At 46.9% G+C, this 16178-nt stretch overlaps 3 protein-coding genes across 5 annotated transcripts in view; 1 reads left to right on the plus strand and 2 right to left on the minus strand.

Moving 5' to 3' along the window:
• The window catches only part of lgsn (lengsin, lens protein with glutamine synthetase domain), a 7459-nt gene extending 2240 nt beyond the window's left edge, over positions 1-5219 (plus strand). The window contains exons 1-4 of one of the 3 annotated variants that reach the window (XM_024289428.2): positions 2279-2787; positions 2928-3564; positions 3717-3883; positions 3958-5219. In XM_024289428.2, coding sequence (XP_024145196.1) covers positions 2746-2787; positions 2928-3564; positions 3717-3883; positions 3958-5151 — 2040 coding nt within the window. In that variant the 5' untranslated portion in view covers positions 2279-2745 and the 3' untranslated portion in view covers positions 5152-5219. Of the gene's footprint in view, positions 1-2278; positions 2788-2927; positions 3565-3716; positions 3884-3957 lie in introns of those variants that run through there. The other 2 variants (XM_024289430.2, XM_024289429.2) reach the window with 2 other exon arrangements.
• The window catches only part of myom2a (myomesin 2a), a 54090-nt gene that overhangs the window by 4030 nt on the left and 33882 nt on the right, over positions 1-16178 (minus strand). The window lies entirely within an intron of this gene.
• Positions 9450-16172, minus strand: LOC112157011 (protein FAM83B). The gene is made up of 6 exons (XM_036214248.1): positions 15597-16172; positions 15423-15526; positions 14858-15323; positions 12941-13105; positions 11671-11795; positions 9450-11544 (listed from the first exon to the last, which is right to left on the minus strand). The coding sequence occupies exons 3-6, from the start codon at positions 15284-15286 to the stop codon at positions 9927-9929; spliced, it is 2337 nt and encodes a 778-aa protein (XP_036070141.1). The 5' UTR covers positions 15287-15323; positions 15423-15526; positions 15597-16172; the 3' UTR covers positions 9450-9926.

Consider the following 16178-nt stretch of genomic DNA (forward strand, 5'->3'; position numbering starts at 1 on the left):
ATTGATAAATGTGGTAACTTCAGTCTCGGTGTGTTCACTGACTCCTAGAACTGTGATAATTACGTGCATACGGACGTTTTCGATGCCGTATGTAACACAATAAGATGGTCTTTTGAATTGGTTTGTACTCGATTTAACTGCTTTTTACTCTCGTCTTGGGACAGCTTCAGACTGTGACAGTACAGACTAAACACCATTTTCTGACCGTAATGATCACAGTTCTCAGAGTCAGTGAACGCACCGGGACTGAAGTTACCACCCTCATTATTTTTGATTGGTCCTTTATGCTAGCCCCGCCCCAACGGGGCCAAAAGTTTTGAAACTGAAGTTTTCAGATTAAAAAACAAGAAAAAGTTTTAAAATAAAAATTTTGAGTTTTGAAACCTAAAAAACAGAACATTTGAAGCTGAAAATAATTACATTTATTTTAGAATAGCAAAAAAGTTTTTGGACATTTTACATTTTTTATGACCAAACACCGATATTCTTTTCAAGTTGTTTTATTTGGGTTTTAAATAAAATTGGCCCCAATGTAGCTCCATACACAGGCATCAGTGAAGAAGCAGCGTTTGTTCTGCCATAGACTCTGCCTTTGCACATCTCCGAGGAGACTTTAATCGCTTGGATCTAATCCTGGAGTCACATGAGCGACCTTCTCCACATGACTGTATATCTCAGTCTTGTGAAATTCCAGGGAAAAAGAAAAAAGAGCCCAGAGGCTTTCAACTGGAAACCTGGTCTGATGCAGTGAAGTGGGAAAGTGGGTCAAAAGAAACCGGACGACCTTTCTGCCCACATCAGGGTGGAAACGCTGCACTGTCACCACCATAAACCAACAGGAAGTAATCAGTTACATTTACTCAGGTACACAGTAGTTTACAGGCTGTTTGAGAACATGTGGGATGAAAATGACTAGTGATCACGTTGTAGTTTAAGATCATTTATGAGTGAAAAACAACACAATCATTTGTTTTTCTAAACAAAAAAATTCAAAAATTTTGCATCTTTATAAATCCTGAAGGAAACTCAATCGCAGCTTGGATTAAACAACACTTACACATCAGAAAGAAATGAATAAAATCAACCAATAAAACCATAAAACTTTTTTTAAATGCACTTTTGTGCTTAAAAATGTTTAAATAAAACTTTAATTCTAAAAATCTCCAAACATTATTTTTATCTTCCTGATTCTGTAAATGATAAACCATAAATCATTGACCGATTCACCTGTTATCCTCTCTATTTATTCAGTTTAATAAACTCTCTTCCAGGTGTTCATTTAAACTCCTTTTTCTGCCCCGTCATGCTGGTTAGACACGAGAAAGATCAAGGAAAATAAAAAACACAAAGTAAAGAGGTCACCTGTCAGCTCAGCAGGTTAACGGGTTCATGCACGGATTAACTCGGAGACTTGAAACGATCGTGTGACCGTTTTTGTTTAAGCAGATCTTTATTTCCCGTTAGCTTTAGGTTCATAGAAAGACCTGAGAAATGATGATAAACGCCATTTGAAGTCTTTTTAACGACACGTGAGAGCAACCCCATACCATGATACACCGCCTCCAAACTCTTTCCACTCACGTTGGTCCAGAATTTCTCTTATTTTGAAAGCTGGTTTTTAAACAAACAAACTTTGCCAGATCTAAGCGTATTTTTTCTGGGGTTCATTGTTCGCTCACACGTTCTCTACGTTCATGTTTGGTTTTTAAATCAAAACCGTGGTGTTAGCATGTTTTTGTAGCATTTTTCTGTAGGAAAAGAATTTAAGAGTCTGAGTATTTTTTATTCTAATCTCTTTGTATCAGGACCAGATGAAAACCAGCGGTTCGAAAAAGCTCAGGTTTGTGATGCAGCAACTGAAATGGGCGGGGCTAAAGTCTCCCTGCTCCGCTACAATAGCAGATCAATAGATCTACGAACGTCTTTGTTTTCCTCGTCTGAGCTGGAATCTGGATCAAACCTTTTGCGATGCTAATGTTAGCTTGGGCTTGTGAGGTGCTATAAGCTAGCTGGAGCACTAAGGATTCCCAACTCCAGGCCTCGAGGGCCGGTGTCCTATATGTCCCACCAGCCAAACATTGAAGCTCCTTATTGGCCAAACACCTGATCAGGTAATCAGCAGCAGATAAGGTAAGGTTTCTGGAAAACTAGAAGGAGGCCGGCCCTCAAGGCCTGGATTTAGGCATCCCTGGTGTAGACAAAGGGCTGATGGGAAATTAGCGGAGGTGAATTTCCTGTCCTGGAATAAAAGCTGCATAAGACGACTGGGAAGGATTTTACTACAGCGAAACTATAGATAGAGTGAAACTTTAACCAGCGATGAAGTCCAAGGATGGACCAGAGTTCCTTTGTTCCTGACCCCTGGTTGATTATTTTTTCTGACGTTCTCCTCCCGTGGAGCAACAACCTGATTGTTTGGGTTTCATAATTTGAACCGATCCAGACTTGAGCGGCCACATCCTTCTGGAAGCAGAAGCGCTGAGCTCGGCACTCTCCCCGCGAGCCACACAAAGGCCGCGCTGAATGCTCCTGCCCTGCAGCCAATCAGCTGACAGCAGCAGAGCGGTCGCCCTCTGCGAGCGGCCGGCGGGGGCCACTCTCCAGCTGAACGCCGGCAGTTGTTGGGGAGGGGGGGTCTGAAAGAATCTTCTAATCCGTCACCATTGTACCAATTGTCTATAAAAATTAATGTGCCGGTTAAGATCTACCTTCAAATGAGGCCAATCAAATTCCAAATTCATCCTCATGAGTTCAAAGACAGACATGAATGACTCTGAAGACCTGAAGGTAAAACTTCACCGTCTCCCTCACGACTCAGTCGCTCTGTTTTTCATGGTCCAGTTTTTCCTTTGATTCTTGTCCCTTTCCGGATGTTTCCTAGAGGAGCAGCTCTTCCCATCCGGTAACAGAATCCTTGTGTTTTCCAGGAGGACCTGAGGAAAGACCAAACCAACGGGACGGCGATGAGCAGAAGTGACAAGAAAGGAGTGAGGGTGACGGGGAGGTGTGGGCCTTCAGTGGACTGGAGCCACACAGGAGGTCCATCCATCGTCCATGCTCCCATCTGCTCCCAGATCCCTCCACACCCTCCCACAGTCGTCGCCATTGGACCTCAAAGATCTCCAGAACAAGTCGACCCAAAGCTGGATGGAGAGGACTGGACGAGGGACGCGCCGACTCAGACCAGGACGCCGTTTGGTGAAGCGGGTCTTCCTCAGCAGACCGTAGAGGAGCTGAAGTCCGTCTTGAGGGTCGGCATCAGGGGAGGAGACGACGGGAAACCAGGAGGTCCCTACAAGTACTGGAGCAGCGCTGGTGGAGGTCCGGGTGGTGGTCAGGACGATGGAAGCTCTCACAGAGCTTTCAGTACCTTCAAACCTCAAAGTGATGCTTCCAGAAGAGGGGCCAGGTCCAGAGGCAGCACATCTATTCAGCTGCCTTCCACCGTGGATTCATCCAGCTCGTTCAGGTCCAGCGCCGACACAAATAGGCAGCCGGGAGGCCGGACCCTCGCACATTCAAGCAGCAGCTCCTGGGGAGGAGACACTGAAGGTTCTCACTCAGGTTGGTGGACATAAACTTAGTAGTTCTTGAATATTTTCCTGTTTTGGTTGACCTTTTGAGTGATGGACTTTGAGTGTCTGATCTTTCTAAAATGTTGATTTGGTTGCATCGTTTCGGATTAGTCTTGTTTTGTTTCCACTTGTGCTGAACAGAAAACGACATCAAGAGCGTGGAGTTCACTGGAAACCAGTGGTTCATGGCGTCCATGGAGCAGATCAAGCAGCAGATCGCGCGAGAAAACATCACCTTCGTTCGCTTCGAGGCCACGGACCTCCACGGCGTGTCCAGGTCCAAGACGGTGCCTGTCCGCTACTTCCACGTAAGAACTCCATGAGTTTGATTCATGAGGAACGTCTGTGATGAGATCATGACCCCGGGGGGGCGTTCTTGCAGGAGAAAGCGGTTTATGGCGTCCCCATGCCGAGGAGCTACCTGGAGCTGACGCTGAGCCCCAAAAGCAATGAGGTGGACCATGCTAGCACCGCCAACTTCAGCAGTGACGTCCTCCTGATTCCTGACCTGTCCACCTTCAAGCTCCTGCCCTGGGCCGAGCAGACCGCGCGGGTCATCTGCGACCCGTGCACCGTGACGGGAAATCCCCTGCGGACTTCTCCTCGCCTTATCGCCAAGCAGCTCCTCGGCCAGCTCCAGAGCCTGGGATTCTCGCTGCACTCGTCCTTCACGTATGAATGCTGCGTCCTGGGAGCGCCGGAGCGGCTCGGACCCAAGACGCTCCTCTTCCCCGCCACCACCCTGCTCAGCAACCACGACCTGCCCTTCTTCCAGCAGCTGGTGGACAGCATGTACTGCATGGGTGCCGACATTGACAGCATCGCGTCCGCCAGCGGCCCCGGCCAGATGGAGATCAACCTGCGGCCGGAGTTCGGGATTTCTGCCGCCGACAGCGCCTTCACCTTCCGCACGGGCATCAAGGAAATGGCTCGCAAACACAGCTACATAGCCAGCTTCTTCACCGACGACGGCCTCTACAACGCCGGCGTGCTCTCCCACAGCCTGTGGGATGCCAACGGGCGGCGAAGCCTCTTCCACAGCGGCGAGAAGCCCGGCGAGCTGTCTGAAATCGGTAAAAAATGGCTGGCGGGGCTGCTGACCCACTCGGCCGCCCTCAGCTGCCTGATGTCGCCGGGCCTCGGCTGCAGGAGCCACATGGCCAAGACCATCAAAGACCCCAAGCGCCTGCTGTACGCCACCTGCGGCTGCAACGACAACAGCAGCTCCTTCAACATCAAGAGCCACGGCGGGAGGGAGACGCACGTCGACAACAAGCTCGGCTCCGCCATGGCCAACCCTTACATCGTGCTGGCCGCCACGGTGGCCGCCGGACTGGACGGAATCAGGAGGAACCTGAGCGTGGAGGGCTCCCTGAACAAAGCTCCCGGCCAGCAGAAGGACTTCTCCATCCCCATAAAGCTGGACGACGCTCTGGAGGCGCTGGGGGACGACCACGTCATCCGCAGCGTGCTGGGAGAACCCTTCGTCCAGTATTTCATCGCCATGAAGAAGTTCGAGATCGAGACCCAGGAGCTGGACGACGAGAGGAACAAGTGTCTGGAGTATTTCATCTGACAGAAGCCGCTTCTCTGAGGCCAGATCAGTTCACAGAGTTTCTCAGAGCTTTGACAATAAAGAATAAAAACATCAAAGTACAAAACTGTCTGCTGAAGTGATTCTTGTTTTCCCTTAAAACAAAAACGTAAATAGAAATTTACACTTTGATTTTAAAGTGCTCAATAAAAGTCTCTTTTACGGAAGAAAATTCTAAAAACCGCCGATGTCATTCACACGTTTACATGCAGCACAAACAATGATGGAAATCCATGTCGATCACATGTAGTAAGAGAGACAAACGTGGACCATAATGCACCGCCAGCATGGATGTGAATTCATGTTGTTATTGGTAGAAAAAATGAACTTAACCGTAATGTAATCCTAACACTAAAGTAATCCTGGCTTAATCTTATTATAGCCCTAAAATATTCCTAAAAACTAAAGTAAACCTAACAATAAAATAATCCTAAATCTAAAGTAATCCTAACTCTAATGTAATCCTAATGTAATCTTAATTTAATCCTAACTCTAATGTAATCCAAAATCTAAAGTAATCCTAACTCTAATGTAATCCTAATGTAATCTTGACCTTAACGTAACCCTAACCCTAACATAATCCTATCACTAAAGTAATCTTAACTCTAAAGTAATCCTAACTCTAAAGTAATCCTAACTCTAAAGTAATCCTAATGTAATCTTGACCTTAACGTAACCCTAACCCTAACATAATCCTATCACTAAAGTAACCTTAACTCTAAAGTAATCCTGACGTAATCTTATTATAACCCTAAAATATTCCTAAAAACTAAAGTAAACCTAACAATGAAATAATCCTAAATCTAAAGTAATCCTAACTCTAAAGTAATCCTAGCTCTAAAGTAATCCTAACTCTAAAGTAATCCTAATGTAGCCTTATCCTTTCCTCCAGGTTCCTGCAGCCAAGAAAAAATAAAAACGTATTTAGAAAAAATGATGAACGAAGAGTCACTTTTTTTTTTTAATTAAAAAGGAGTTTTTTGTTTGCATTTTTTAAAGACTACAAAAGCAAAGAACTACAAACTGCTGAACATTAACCTCATCTGCTCATGAAAACTATAAGATGATGTGTAATAAAAAGTTCAAAGCCACAGCGTGTCCGAGTCTCAGACACGTTCAGTGGATGCTCGTCGTCATATCACCATCTGCTTAGTTCTTCCTGCGACTTTATCCATAAACATTACAGAGCAAATGTTACATTACACACTGACTGATATGTTTATTTTTGTTTGTGGTGATGCTGAAAATGAGCTACAGTCATTCTTTCAGTGAATAGGATGCTCCTCTCAGAGGTCTGCCACGAGAAGCTGCAGAGGAAGGGACCGTCCATAAAGTTCACCAAAATGTCCCAGACAAGAATCCCGGTAACTCACCGTGAATAATCATCACAAGAACTCATAACTGCTGAAACAAACTCCACCTGAATCCCGAACAGCATTACTGTCTCTCAACCGAACCAGCAAGTTGGAGGGAGGCAGACGCGTCCTTATCTTCTCGAATTCAGAAAAATGACGGATAGTCCAAGAATTATTTTTAAAAACAACCAAAAAATTATCTAGAAATTTACAAAAATATCTCGAAAAACCAAAGAAAAAAATCATCTTAAAAACCTAGAAAAAATCTTTTGACAAACAAACGAAAACATAAAATAAAAAAATAGATAAAATTATCTAAAAAAAAAGATCTTGAAAAAAGTTTAAAAATATGTCTTGAAAAACACAAAAATGATCTCTAAAAACAAGCAAAAAAAATTATCTCAAAAAATTTGAACAAAAATATCGGAAAACAAAAAAAAAAGTATATCAAAAAATGTGATTTTTAAAAAAAAACATACAAAATTATTTCGAAAACCCAACAAAAAGTAAAATAAAAAATTAGAAAAACATATCTAAAAAAAAATATCTTAAAAATTAGAAAAAGAATTATCAAAAAAGATAAAAAATTATCTCAAAAACACAGTTTGAAGAAATATCTCCAAAATCTTTTTAAACGAAATTAACTTAAAAATAAAAGAAATATCAGAACAACAAACAAATAAACATCTGCCTCAAACTGGACCACAGTCACAACCTGTAATACGAAGGAGGAAGACGACTCAAACAAAACACGATACGGTCACCGTCTTCATGAGCAGATGAGTTTTCAGTTCTCAGCCTGTTTGTAGTTCATAAAAAAATAACATGAAAAACACAAAATAACAATAAAAACGATGGTTATTGGGGTTTTATTTATAAAAAACGCCTCCAAACTTCCTTCAGGGAACAGTTTCAGAACCCAAAGACATCCCTCTCTGGTGTTTTTAAGGCTTTCTGGATCGGATTTTAAATTGTCAAACAGGTGAACTTCAAAATAAAAGCCCAAAAAATAAATAAAAAAATAAAGATTCTGGATATTTGCTGGGCAGATTTTTTTCTCCTGGCAATAAGAGAATCAGATTTTAAATGCTCATTAATATGCAATCTCTCTTTGTTTCTTATTTATAAGCTAAAAGGCTAATTTTATGTTTATTTTTCCTTTTCGGCACAGAAACACGAGGATTGGAAGCTCCAGGAGAGACCAGGAAGATGTGAAGAAACGTCCTGTGATCCACTCTGTTGAAAATGTGTTTCTAAAGTGTTCTTGTGGATTTTACTGATGGACATATCTGGACATATATTTCTTTATTCACATCGAGAATCAGGAGCAGATTGTATTTCTGATGTAGCAAATACTGTGGGCGGGGCCACAAGCTTCCTGCTCCGCCCCATTCTGATGCACTCCTGCTACTCTGCAGAAACTATGTCCTGGAAAGCGACTCAGATTTTTAAAATCGATCAGAAGATGATCAGAGACTGAGTCACTAAATCCGATCAGAATCTTTCCCGCTCTCCAGACTCGTCTGCTTCTCATCCAGATCTGGTCTGAACTTCAACTCAGAACTGAAAAAACCTTCAAATAAACGATGAATCTCCACCAACATTCTTCATGTTTGGATGACTGGACCAAGGAACTTTATTTCATCTTAAAGTTTTAACGGCGTGAATCATGAACGCGCTCCGTGTTCCCACGCCATCCGCCCTCCGTTCCCGCCTCAAACAAAGAGCTTCAGCTTCTCCTTCAAGAGGACAGACAGACTTTCTTTGTGAGAATTTCCTTTGAACTCGGGTTTAAAAGGTGAAACATCTCGGCTGCTAAAAAGGAGACAAACACTTCAAACCCGTCCAGGAGAAAGCCCCTCACGGCGTCCGTCGGCTCTAAAAGCGGCGAGGACTCGTTTCATCTGTAGATCTAAATGGATGTTTGTCACTGCAGCTCCTCGCTAAAACACTCGCTTCTCTTCTGCTGTTTGGAGCCGATTCATTCAGAAGAAAACCTTAAAAAAGAGGAGAAGTGTGAACTGTGGTGCAGCTGGTTGTGGCGGTGAACACACCTTTTGGCGTGAAGCTTCACCTCTACCTGGTGGGTTCTAACAGTCGAGTTCCTGCTGGACTTCAGTGAAGCAGATGAAGCTGCACGTCTGAAGGTGCATTCACACCGAACGCCGTCGCTTGGCGGAGTCGGACAGTTTCAATGTTAAGTCAAAACGAGGCGGTCTGAAGTCCCACGGCGTGATTCGAGCGGCGTGAAGGTCGGCCAGCAGCTCCATCAGACCAACAAGGTGCGAATCGGCGGCGCAGCCAAAATGTAAGTATTTGAAGTTTGACAGATCGCTTCGTCGCATCGGCCAATCAGGAACTCAGCTTTGGGCACGTGGCGTTTTCAGCGACTCGATCAGCGGGTCGAATGTTAGTCCAGAACCAGCGTTTTTGACCAGAACTTCCATCTTTTTCATTAACCTGCTGGAACCACGAGGTTCATCCGGCTACTTTGGGGAGAAGCCAGAATAAACCACATGTGTCAAAGTCGAGGCCCGGGGGCCGGATCCGGCCCTCCAGGTAATTCTATCCGGCCCTCCAGATCATTTTATTTTATTCTTATTAATGACCCGATGTTATCTTGAGCTCATTTCTAACTTGTATCATTTTGATTTTATGGAGAGTAAAATATTGAAAGTTATTTAAGGTTTAATTGATTTATTCTGGAATAATATTCCTGCATTTTTTTTATTTAGAATTATGTTTAAAATATATGGTTTTAAAAAATTGTCATTCTTTTTTCTTCTGTCCATTCTTTTTGGACTATTTTGGCATTTATTAAGATTTTTTAGGTTATTTTAAAGTGTAGCTAATATTTCAGCTACATGTGAGACAGAGAGCCTTCAAGCTCAGCCACAGAGACACAGAAACACAGTGGAAGTGGCTGTCATACAGACTCCGCCTCCTGTACCAGGAAAATCTTAGAATAATAATCATATAAACCCAAACATGGAGACATGATTACTGATGTTTTTGTTGAACTCTTCACAATAAATAAACCAGATTTCTCAACATTCTAAGTCAGATTTCTAAGCTCCTCCCACATGCGGCCGCCGCGTCAAGCTCAGGAACACATTTTTTAACAGGCGGGGAGCAGCAAATTCATCTCGTGAATGGCGTTCGGTGTGAATGCACCTTAACGGACTTGACGTTTGTGGTAAAACCCCCAAATGACGTGATTTGACTGGTTGATATTTGGAACTCTGAGTTCAGATTTAAACACGTCTGAACACCTGCAGCAGGTGAGATACTTCAGCTCTCAGAGAGAAAATGTTTTTGACAGTCGTGACGTTTGGAGGATTCCTGACTGCGAGCGGCTCCAGAACTTTACCGGGTCGACGTCCTAAAGCCCGATTCTGTCCTCTACTTGTTCTTGTTGATCAGGTGTCCGACCCGCTGCATGAACCTCCCCAGCTTGTTGTCGCCGTGTGTCTGGATCGCCGTCGGCCCGGCGTCCTGCCGGCTCATGGAGGAGCTCTTGGCCTTCTCCGCCCTCCTGGTGGGTCGGTCAGAACCGGAGCTCCTGCTGCCGAGCAGATCCTGGTGGGGGCCGCGTTCTCGTTTGCTCTGGGAGGTGGGGGCTCCCTCCCCGTCCGGAGAGCTCCTCCGGTCGGGGTGGGGTTCTGCAGTGAGGTTCCGTTTGTTGGAGCGTTTGGAGAAGGGGGATTTGGGTTTCTCCGGTTTGGACAGAGACCGGGAGAGTCCTGGAGAACGCTCCTTCTTCGGGGTTCTATCTCCTGGGGAGGAGGAGGAGTTCTCCGGGCCTGAACCTGGGATCAGAGCGTCCTCCGTCCTCAGGGAGACTCTCCCTCTGTCCTCCGGTTCTGAGGTTCTCCTCTCATCATCCGGGACCTCTACACGGGCTTTAGTTCTGGAGGAGTTCTTCCTCTCAACGTGTCGCTCCTCCGTCTCTGACCTCAAACTCTTCCGTCCTTCTCCTGGAGCTGATGCTGTGCGGTGGTCCGTCTTTGGGTTCGGTTCTGGTCTGGTTTGGTTCCAGGTTGGGTCAGCCAGGACCGTCATCGCTCCTTCCTCGTTTTTCCCTCCGACTCCCGGGTCCGTGGCGTTCAGGAGGCTGCTCGGTCCCTCTCTTTCTTCGGGGATCTCGAACAGCGACTTGTTCCCTCTGGAGTGCTGGACGCTCAGGCCCCCGGGACGCGGCGGGTCAGCGTCTGGATTGGAGGACGCCGGGTGGTTCCAGCCGTGGAGCTCTGTTTTCAGATCGTTCTGGGAGGCGGAGCGGCGTCCGTCTGCATCCGCCGCAGGCTCCGCCCTTCGGGGGAGGGGCACTAAGCTGGTGGCACTGTGCCTCAGGTCCGGACCTCTGGAAGGAGACAGGCGAACGGGTCGGTCCAGAGTGGAGCGCACAGAACGCAGAGACTCCTGACTGTGCCGGAAGTTCTCCTGCAGGCTCCGCCTCTTTTGTCTGACCACCTCCATCTTGGACCAGATTTCTCTGGATCTCTGGTGGACCCACTGGGACTGGAACTCGTGTCGGCCCTCCGGAGGAGCGCCGTTCTCCATCGGCGGTCTGTGGAGAGACGACTCGGAGCTGAACGGCATCAGGTTCTGGCGGGTTTGGTGGCGGCGGTCTGGAGGAACTCCCAGATCTTTGGTCCCCATCCGGAGGCGGGTCATGGAGCTCATCCTCTGCAGCTCCCCCCCATAGCTGTGTCCCCTCAGCAGCCGCTCGGCGTCCGGATAGTGCGACTGATGCAGCCGCTCCTGCACGCTCAGGCCTCGGCTCAGCACGCCGTCGTGGACGCCGCCGTTCCTGAACCCTCGGGACTGGATCCTGGTCAGGGACAGCTGGCTGGACGCCGGGCTCTGCAGCCCCGCCCTCCTCAGGGGGGGGAAAGGAACGGCAGGACTGATGGAGCGAGCGTACACCCGCCGGAACTCCTCGTCGAAGGAGGCGACCAGCTGACCCGTGACGACCAGAACCATGCTCACGTTGATCTTCTCGAACGACCACGAGAAGCTGGAAACAGAAACATCCGATCGTAAACTTTAGGCGGCAGAAAACATTTTTTAACCAGAATGTTTGTGGTTTCAATGAATTCTTCTCTCTGGTCCAACAGCGCCTCCTGCTGGCGGAGCGTCTCACCTGTAGGATCCGTACAGAACCGTCCTGCCATCCACCAGCATGAACTTCTGCTCCAAACCTCCATGGAACTTCATCCCCGACTGACACTGGTACTCGGGACCGCGGACGGTCCGAACGCAGATGTTCTGAGGGTCAAACGGAGCAGAAGGAGATCACATCAGAAGAACCACGGCATGATGGGAAACTTTAGGAGGAGGAGGAGCAAACAGGAAGCAGAGCGCTGGATCTTCAGGTAGACCCAGTCTGAAGCATCTCTCGTCACGTTTTCAAAGCGAAGTGAGTCGGAGGCAGGAATGTGACCGGACCGGATCAGGACGGAGGCGGATCAGGACGGAGGCGGGAGCCGTGCGAGCTCTGCTTTAGGAGCAGAAACGAGGGATGGAGGCGCTCAAACGAAGGATTATCAATCTTTATACTTTTATTTCTTCATATTTTGCGGGTCAATTTCAGAAAAAAGTGCTTCTAAAGTGTTTTTACAGACTTAAAATGACAGTATAAGTTTTTGTTTTCATTGTGAGACCCGGAGATCTCGCGCTGCACCAACAGTTGAAGCTCCTAAAAATGAATTTGATGCACAACAAACAGAAAGATGCTTGAACATTTTAGAGTTCACAGGAAACTTTAGTCAGAAAAACTAAGAAACTTCCCTAAAGTTCCCTAAAATCCCGTGATGCTGCAGTTCGTTCACAGGGTTCTGGTTCTGGAGGAGGCCGCTCCAGAACCAGAACCCAGCAGACGCTTTCACGCCTGAAGGTGTTTTCATGACAGAAACAGCAGCCGCCAAACAGGAAAATCCAGCCTGACTGACGGCGCCGCAGAGCAGCTGCTGCAGATTCACTGTTTGTGTGGTGGTGGTGGTGGTGGGGGGGGGTCTTTACCAGAAAGTCACAACCCCCCCCCCAACAGCATGAGCAGGGAGGGGTCTAACTGTCAACAAAGCCAGTAAACAGGAAGCAGGAAGTTGTGGTTCGGATGCAAAACGTATGAAAATCTGCAGATGTTTGACTCACTTCTGCTTTTACTTTGAAAGGATCAGAGGTTCTGCTGTTCTGGTTCTGACCATAAAAGTCCAAAAAAGTTCATGCTCATCAAAGTCAAAGTCCCAGCTGCTGTCACTCGACAGCAGCTGGGACTTTGACTCTGAGACTGGGTCCCGTTTCAGAATCTTCAGTGACTCTTCCTGGATTTGAACTCTCAACCTTCCAGGTTCAGAGCAGACACTCCACCACAGGGCCACTCATCAGAAACCACTCTGACCTGCTGGCCTCACCTTGACGTTGAGGATGTCGATGCCCACGCTGTAGGACATCTGGAGGAAGCCGCCGACCTGCGAGTCGTCCAGCAGGATGTAGACCGCCACGCCGCGCAGCGCTGCCCGCAGGACCTCCTTGAAGATGTTGATGTCGGTGAAGACGTCCATGGCGATGGCGACGAGCTGTGTGTTAGAACGTGTGTTCAAATAAAAAATCGGAATCCATATGGAATCATTTTCACATTTTTATCACTTTAAAACATGTCAAAGTCAAGGCCCGGGGGCCGGATCCGGCCCTCGGGGTAATTCTATCCGGCCCTCCAGATCATTTTACATTATTGTTATTAATGACCCGATGTTATCTTGAGCTCATTTCTAACTTGTTTAATTTTGACAAAATCTATTTTTATGGAGAGTAAAATATTCAAAGTTATTTAAGGTTTAAGTTGATTTATTCTGGAATAATATTCCTGTGTTTTATTATTCATAATAATAATAAAATTGACATTCTGCTAGTTTTCTGGACTATTTTGGAATTTACTAAAAAATTTTTTGTCTGTTTTGGAGTTTAGCAAATATTTCAGCTACATATTACCTGTTTTAGCTAACCTAGGTTTTTTGTTTAGTTTAGTTTTTTAGGCTAATTTAGCTAATATTTTAGCCGTCTATCAGCTTTAGTGTTTTTAGTATTTCAGTTTCAGGATCTTCAGGGGTCAAATTCAGCTTCCAGCATTCATGCTAGCATTATGACAGGTAATGCTAGAGTGAATAGTTCATAATCACATTAAAAAGTTACGGTTTTAAAGTTTTAATAATGTAGTTTTAGAGTCTTCTATAAATGTTTATCCTGTTTGACCTAAACTTTCCCATCTCTGATCGGAGACAGAAGATTCTTCTTCAGATCTTTCTAAACAAACTGGAGTTCTGCAGCAGAACGCGGTTCCTGATGGAGAAACAAAAAGAGTTCCAGAACCGAGAGATCATCCAGAACCTGCAGGTGTTGAGATTCTCTGGACCCACAACTCAAAATGGAAACGACACAGATTGTTAGATTTCAGCTCAACACAACATCATCGACTGAAACCCGGCTCTCCTCCTCTCTGGGGAGCAGGAGCTCCTCATGCTGAGGCCTGTCTGGAGGAGCGCGCCTCCTTCAGTGGAGGTGAAGTTTCCTTAAATTGGTGTTTGTGTTTGTCGAGTTTGTGATTCTTCACGACCTCTCCTCCTTTTCTGCCCAAAACTGAGTTCTGGGTGGTTTGTACCTGGAGGTTCTGGAAACTGGACCCGTTTCTCCACCAGGAGGGTCCAGTTTGCAGATCTTTCTGCTCGTCTCCTCCTCTGTTCACCTCCAAACCCAGCTGCTGATCCGAGCCGCAGGTGTTGGAGATTATCCTGTTGAAGTTTCTTCTCTGCTCCGGAGAAACTCAGATGTTCCCTCATCCGGACCTCCGTGGAGGTGTTCCTCTTGATGGTTTTTAGATCTTTACCGTGAAAGCGTTTCGGTTTGAGGAGATAATCTGATCTTCATCCTGGGATCTTCTCAGATCTCTGCACGCTCTAACAGCTCGTCTGAAGTTCAGCCGCTAAAGAAACATTTTTGGAACGCTGAACATTTCAGAAAGTGAAAGTCTTTCAGCTTCACTCGTTCGCTTCTGTTCACACTGATCCAGATCAGGTTTCAGATCAGATTCTACGAGGAGTTTCAGTCACGCTTCCTGTTTTGGTAAAAGATGATTCTTTGGTTTGATTGGTTTCACTGTAAGCAATCAAACCAATGAAGCGTCTGGATTATTCTAATCATTTTTAAATTATTAGTGTTAAATAATTAGCATTAATGCAACTTTTTTTCATTAGTATTTCTGAGATGAAAGTAGTTTTTGTCTCCGTTACCATAGTAACCAACCGCATGGCCCACCGGGGGTCAGGAGTCCTCACCTGGCGCGCCTCCTGAATCTGACTCCGCACCACCTCCTTGATGGTGGGCGTGTCCTTCCTGGGCGGGTGGTACAGCAGGCTGATGCTGGTCTCCGTCTCCTGCAGGCAGACCTCTGGCCAGCCCAGCTCCAGGTCCGGCACCTCCTCATCCGACAGCGTTGGGAAGTAGGTGGAGGGGCTGACCTCCTCGGGGCCCCGCTCGTCGTCGTCCAGAACCAGAGGCTTGGCGTTTTCCAGGATGAAGCGGATCTCCTCCTCCGACAGGAAGCTGTGGACCTGCTCGGCCCGGAGGTACTCCCAGTACGCCTCCTGGCCCCCGCAGAGCAGGGCGTAGATGGCCAGCCGGTACGCCTCCCTGTAGTGCGGCTGGACGAAGGGGCGGGGACTGTCGTCCTTGAGGGAGGACAGCATGGACAGACTGGACTCCATGATGATCTCCTCCGAGTGCAGCACACCTCCTCTTGACCTGCAGGAACACAGGAGAGAAGCCCCGCCCCCTTACGTTGAACAACTCCTCTGGAGACACCAAAGGGGTTCATTCAGAAGGATACAGATGTTAACAGACCTTCGCTGGTAGTCAGGAGGATCGGAAAACTTCTACCATCAACTTATGATCCCAGAATGATCCGAAAATACGGATCAAAATCAGCCGGTTTGGGGCGGTAAGGCCTTCAGAGCGAAGAAATGTGAATGTACAGAGGATGAAAACAGAACAGAAACACCGAAGTAGAACACTCACCTCATCCCTGGAGGAGAAATCCTGGTTCTCTGGCTTTTCCTGGGAATTCCGGGAGCTGAAACATCTTCTCAAACCTACAAACTGAAACTCCTCGGCTGCCGACTGAAAACCGGTTGCACCGAGGAGCTGAACTCCCTGTGCAAATGAACAGCCTGTTGTACCTGCCCCTTCACACCTCTGACAGATACCTGCAGAGGCCCCGCCCACCTGAGCTCACCTGAGTTTCAGGAGCTGCTTTTCCATCTGTGGTTTGAGTGAACGAGAAACAGCCAAAGACAAAGAGGAGGAGGTCTCTAAAGAAAACTTTATTGGCATCACACAGCAGTGACAGTGAGCTGCAGACAGGTGGCGCTCTGACAGACAGGAAGTGAACGTTTCTGAACGGGTCTCCGGGAGTTTCAAAATAAAACGCTGCGTGGCGTTTCCTGGAGGAGGGAGGGGGCGGGTCTGCTGTGACCCCCCGGCGGTGAAGGTCACTCCACGGCGCTGCACAGTGGAAGGCTCGGCTTTAAACTTCTAACTTTCTACGACGGATCAGCTGACTGACAGCTGAGACTCCAGCCCCTCCCCCTCACTTCCTGG

Source organism: Oryzias melastigma, linkage group LG1 (assembly GCF_002922805.2).
Source record: "Oryzias melastigma strain HK-1 linkage group LG1, ASM292280v2, whole genome shotgun sequence".
Classification (NCBI taxonomy): domain Eukaryota; kingdom Metazoa; phylum Chordata; class Actinopteri; order Beloniformes; family Adrianichthyidae; genus Oryzias; species Oryzias melastigma.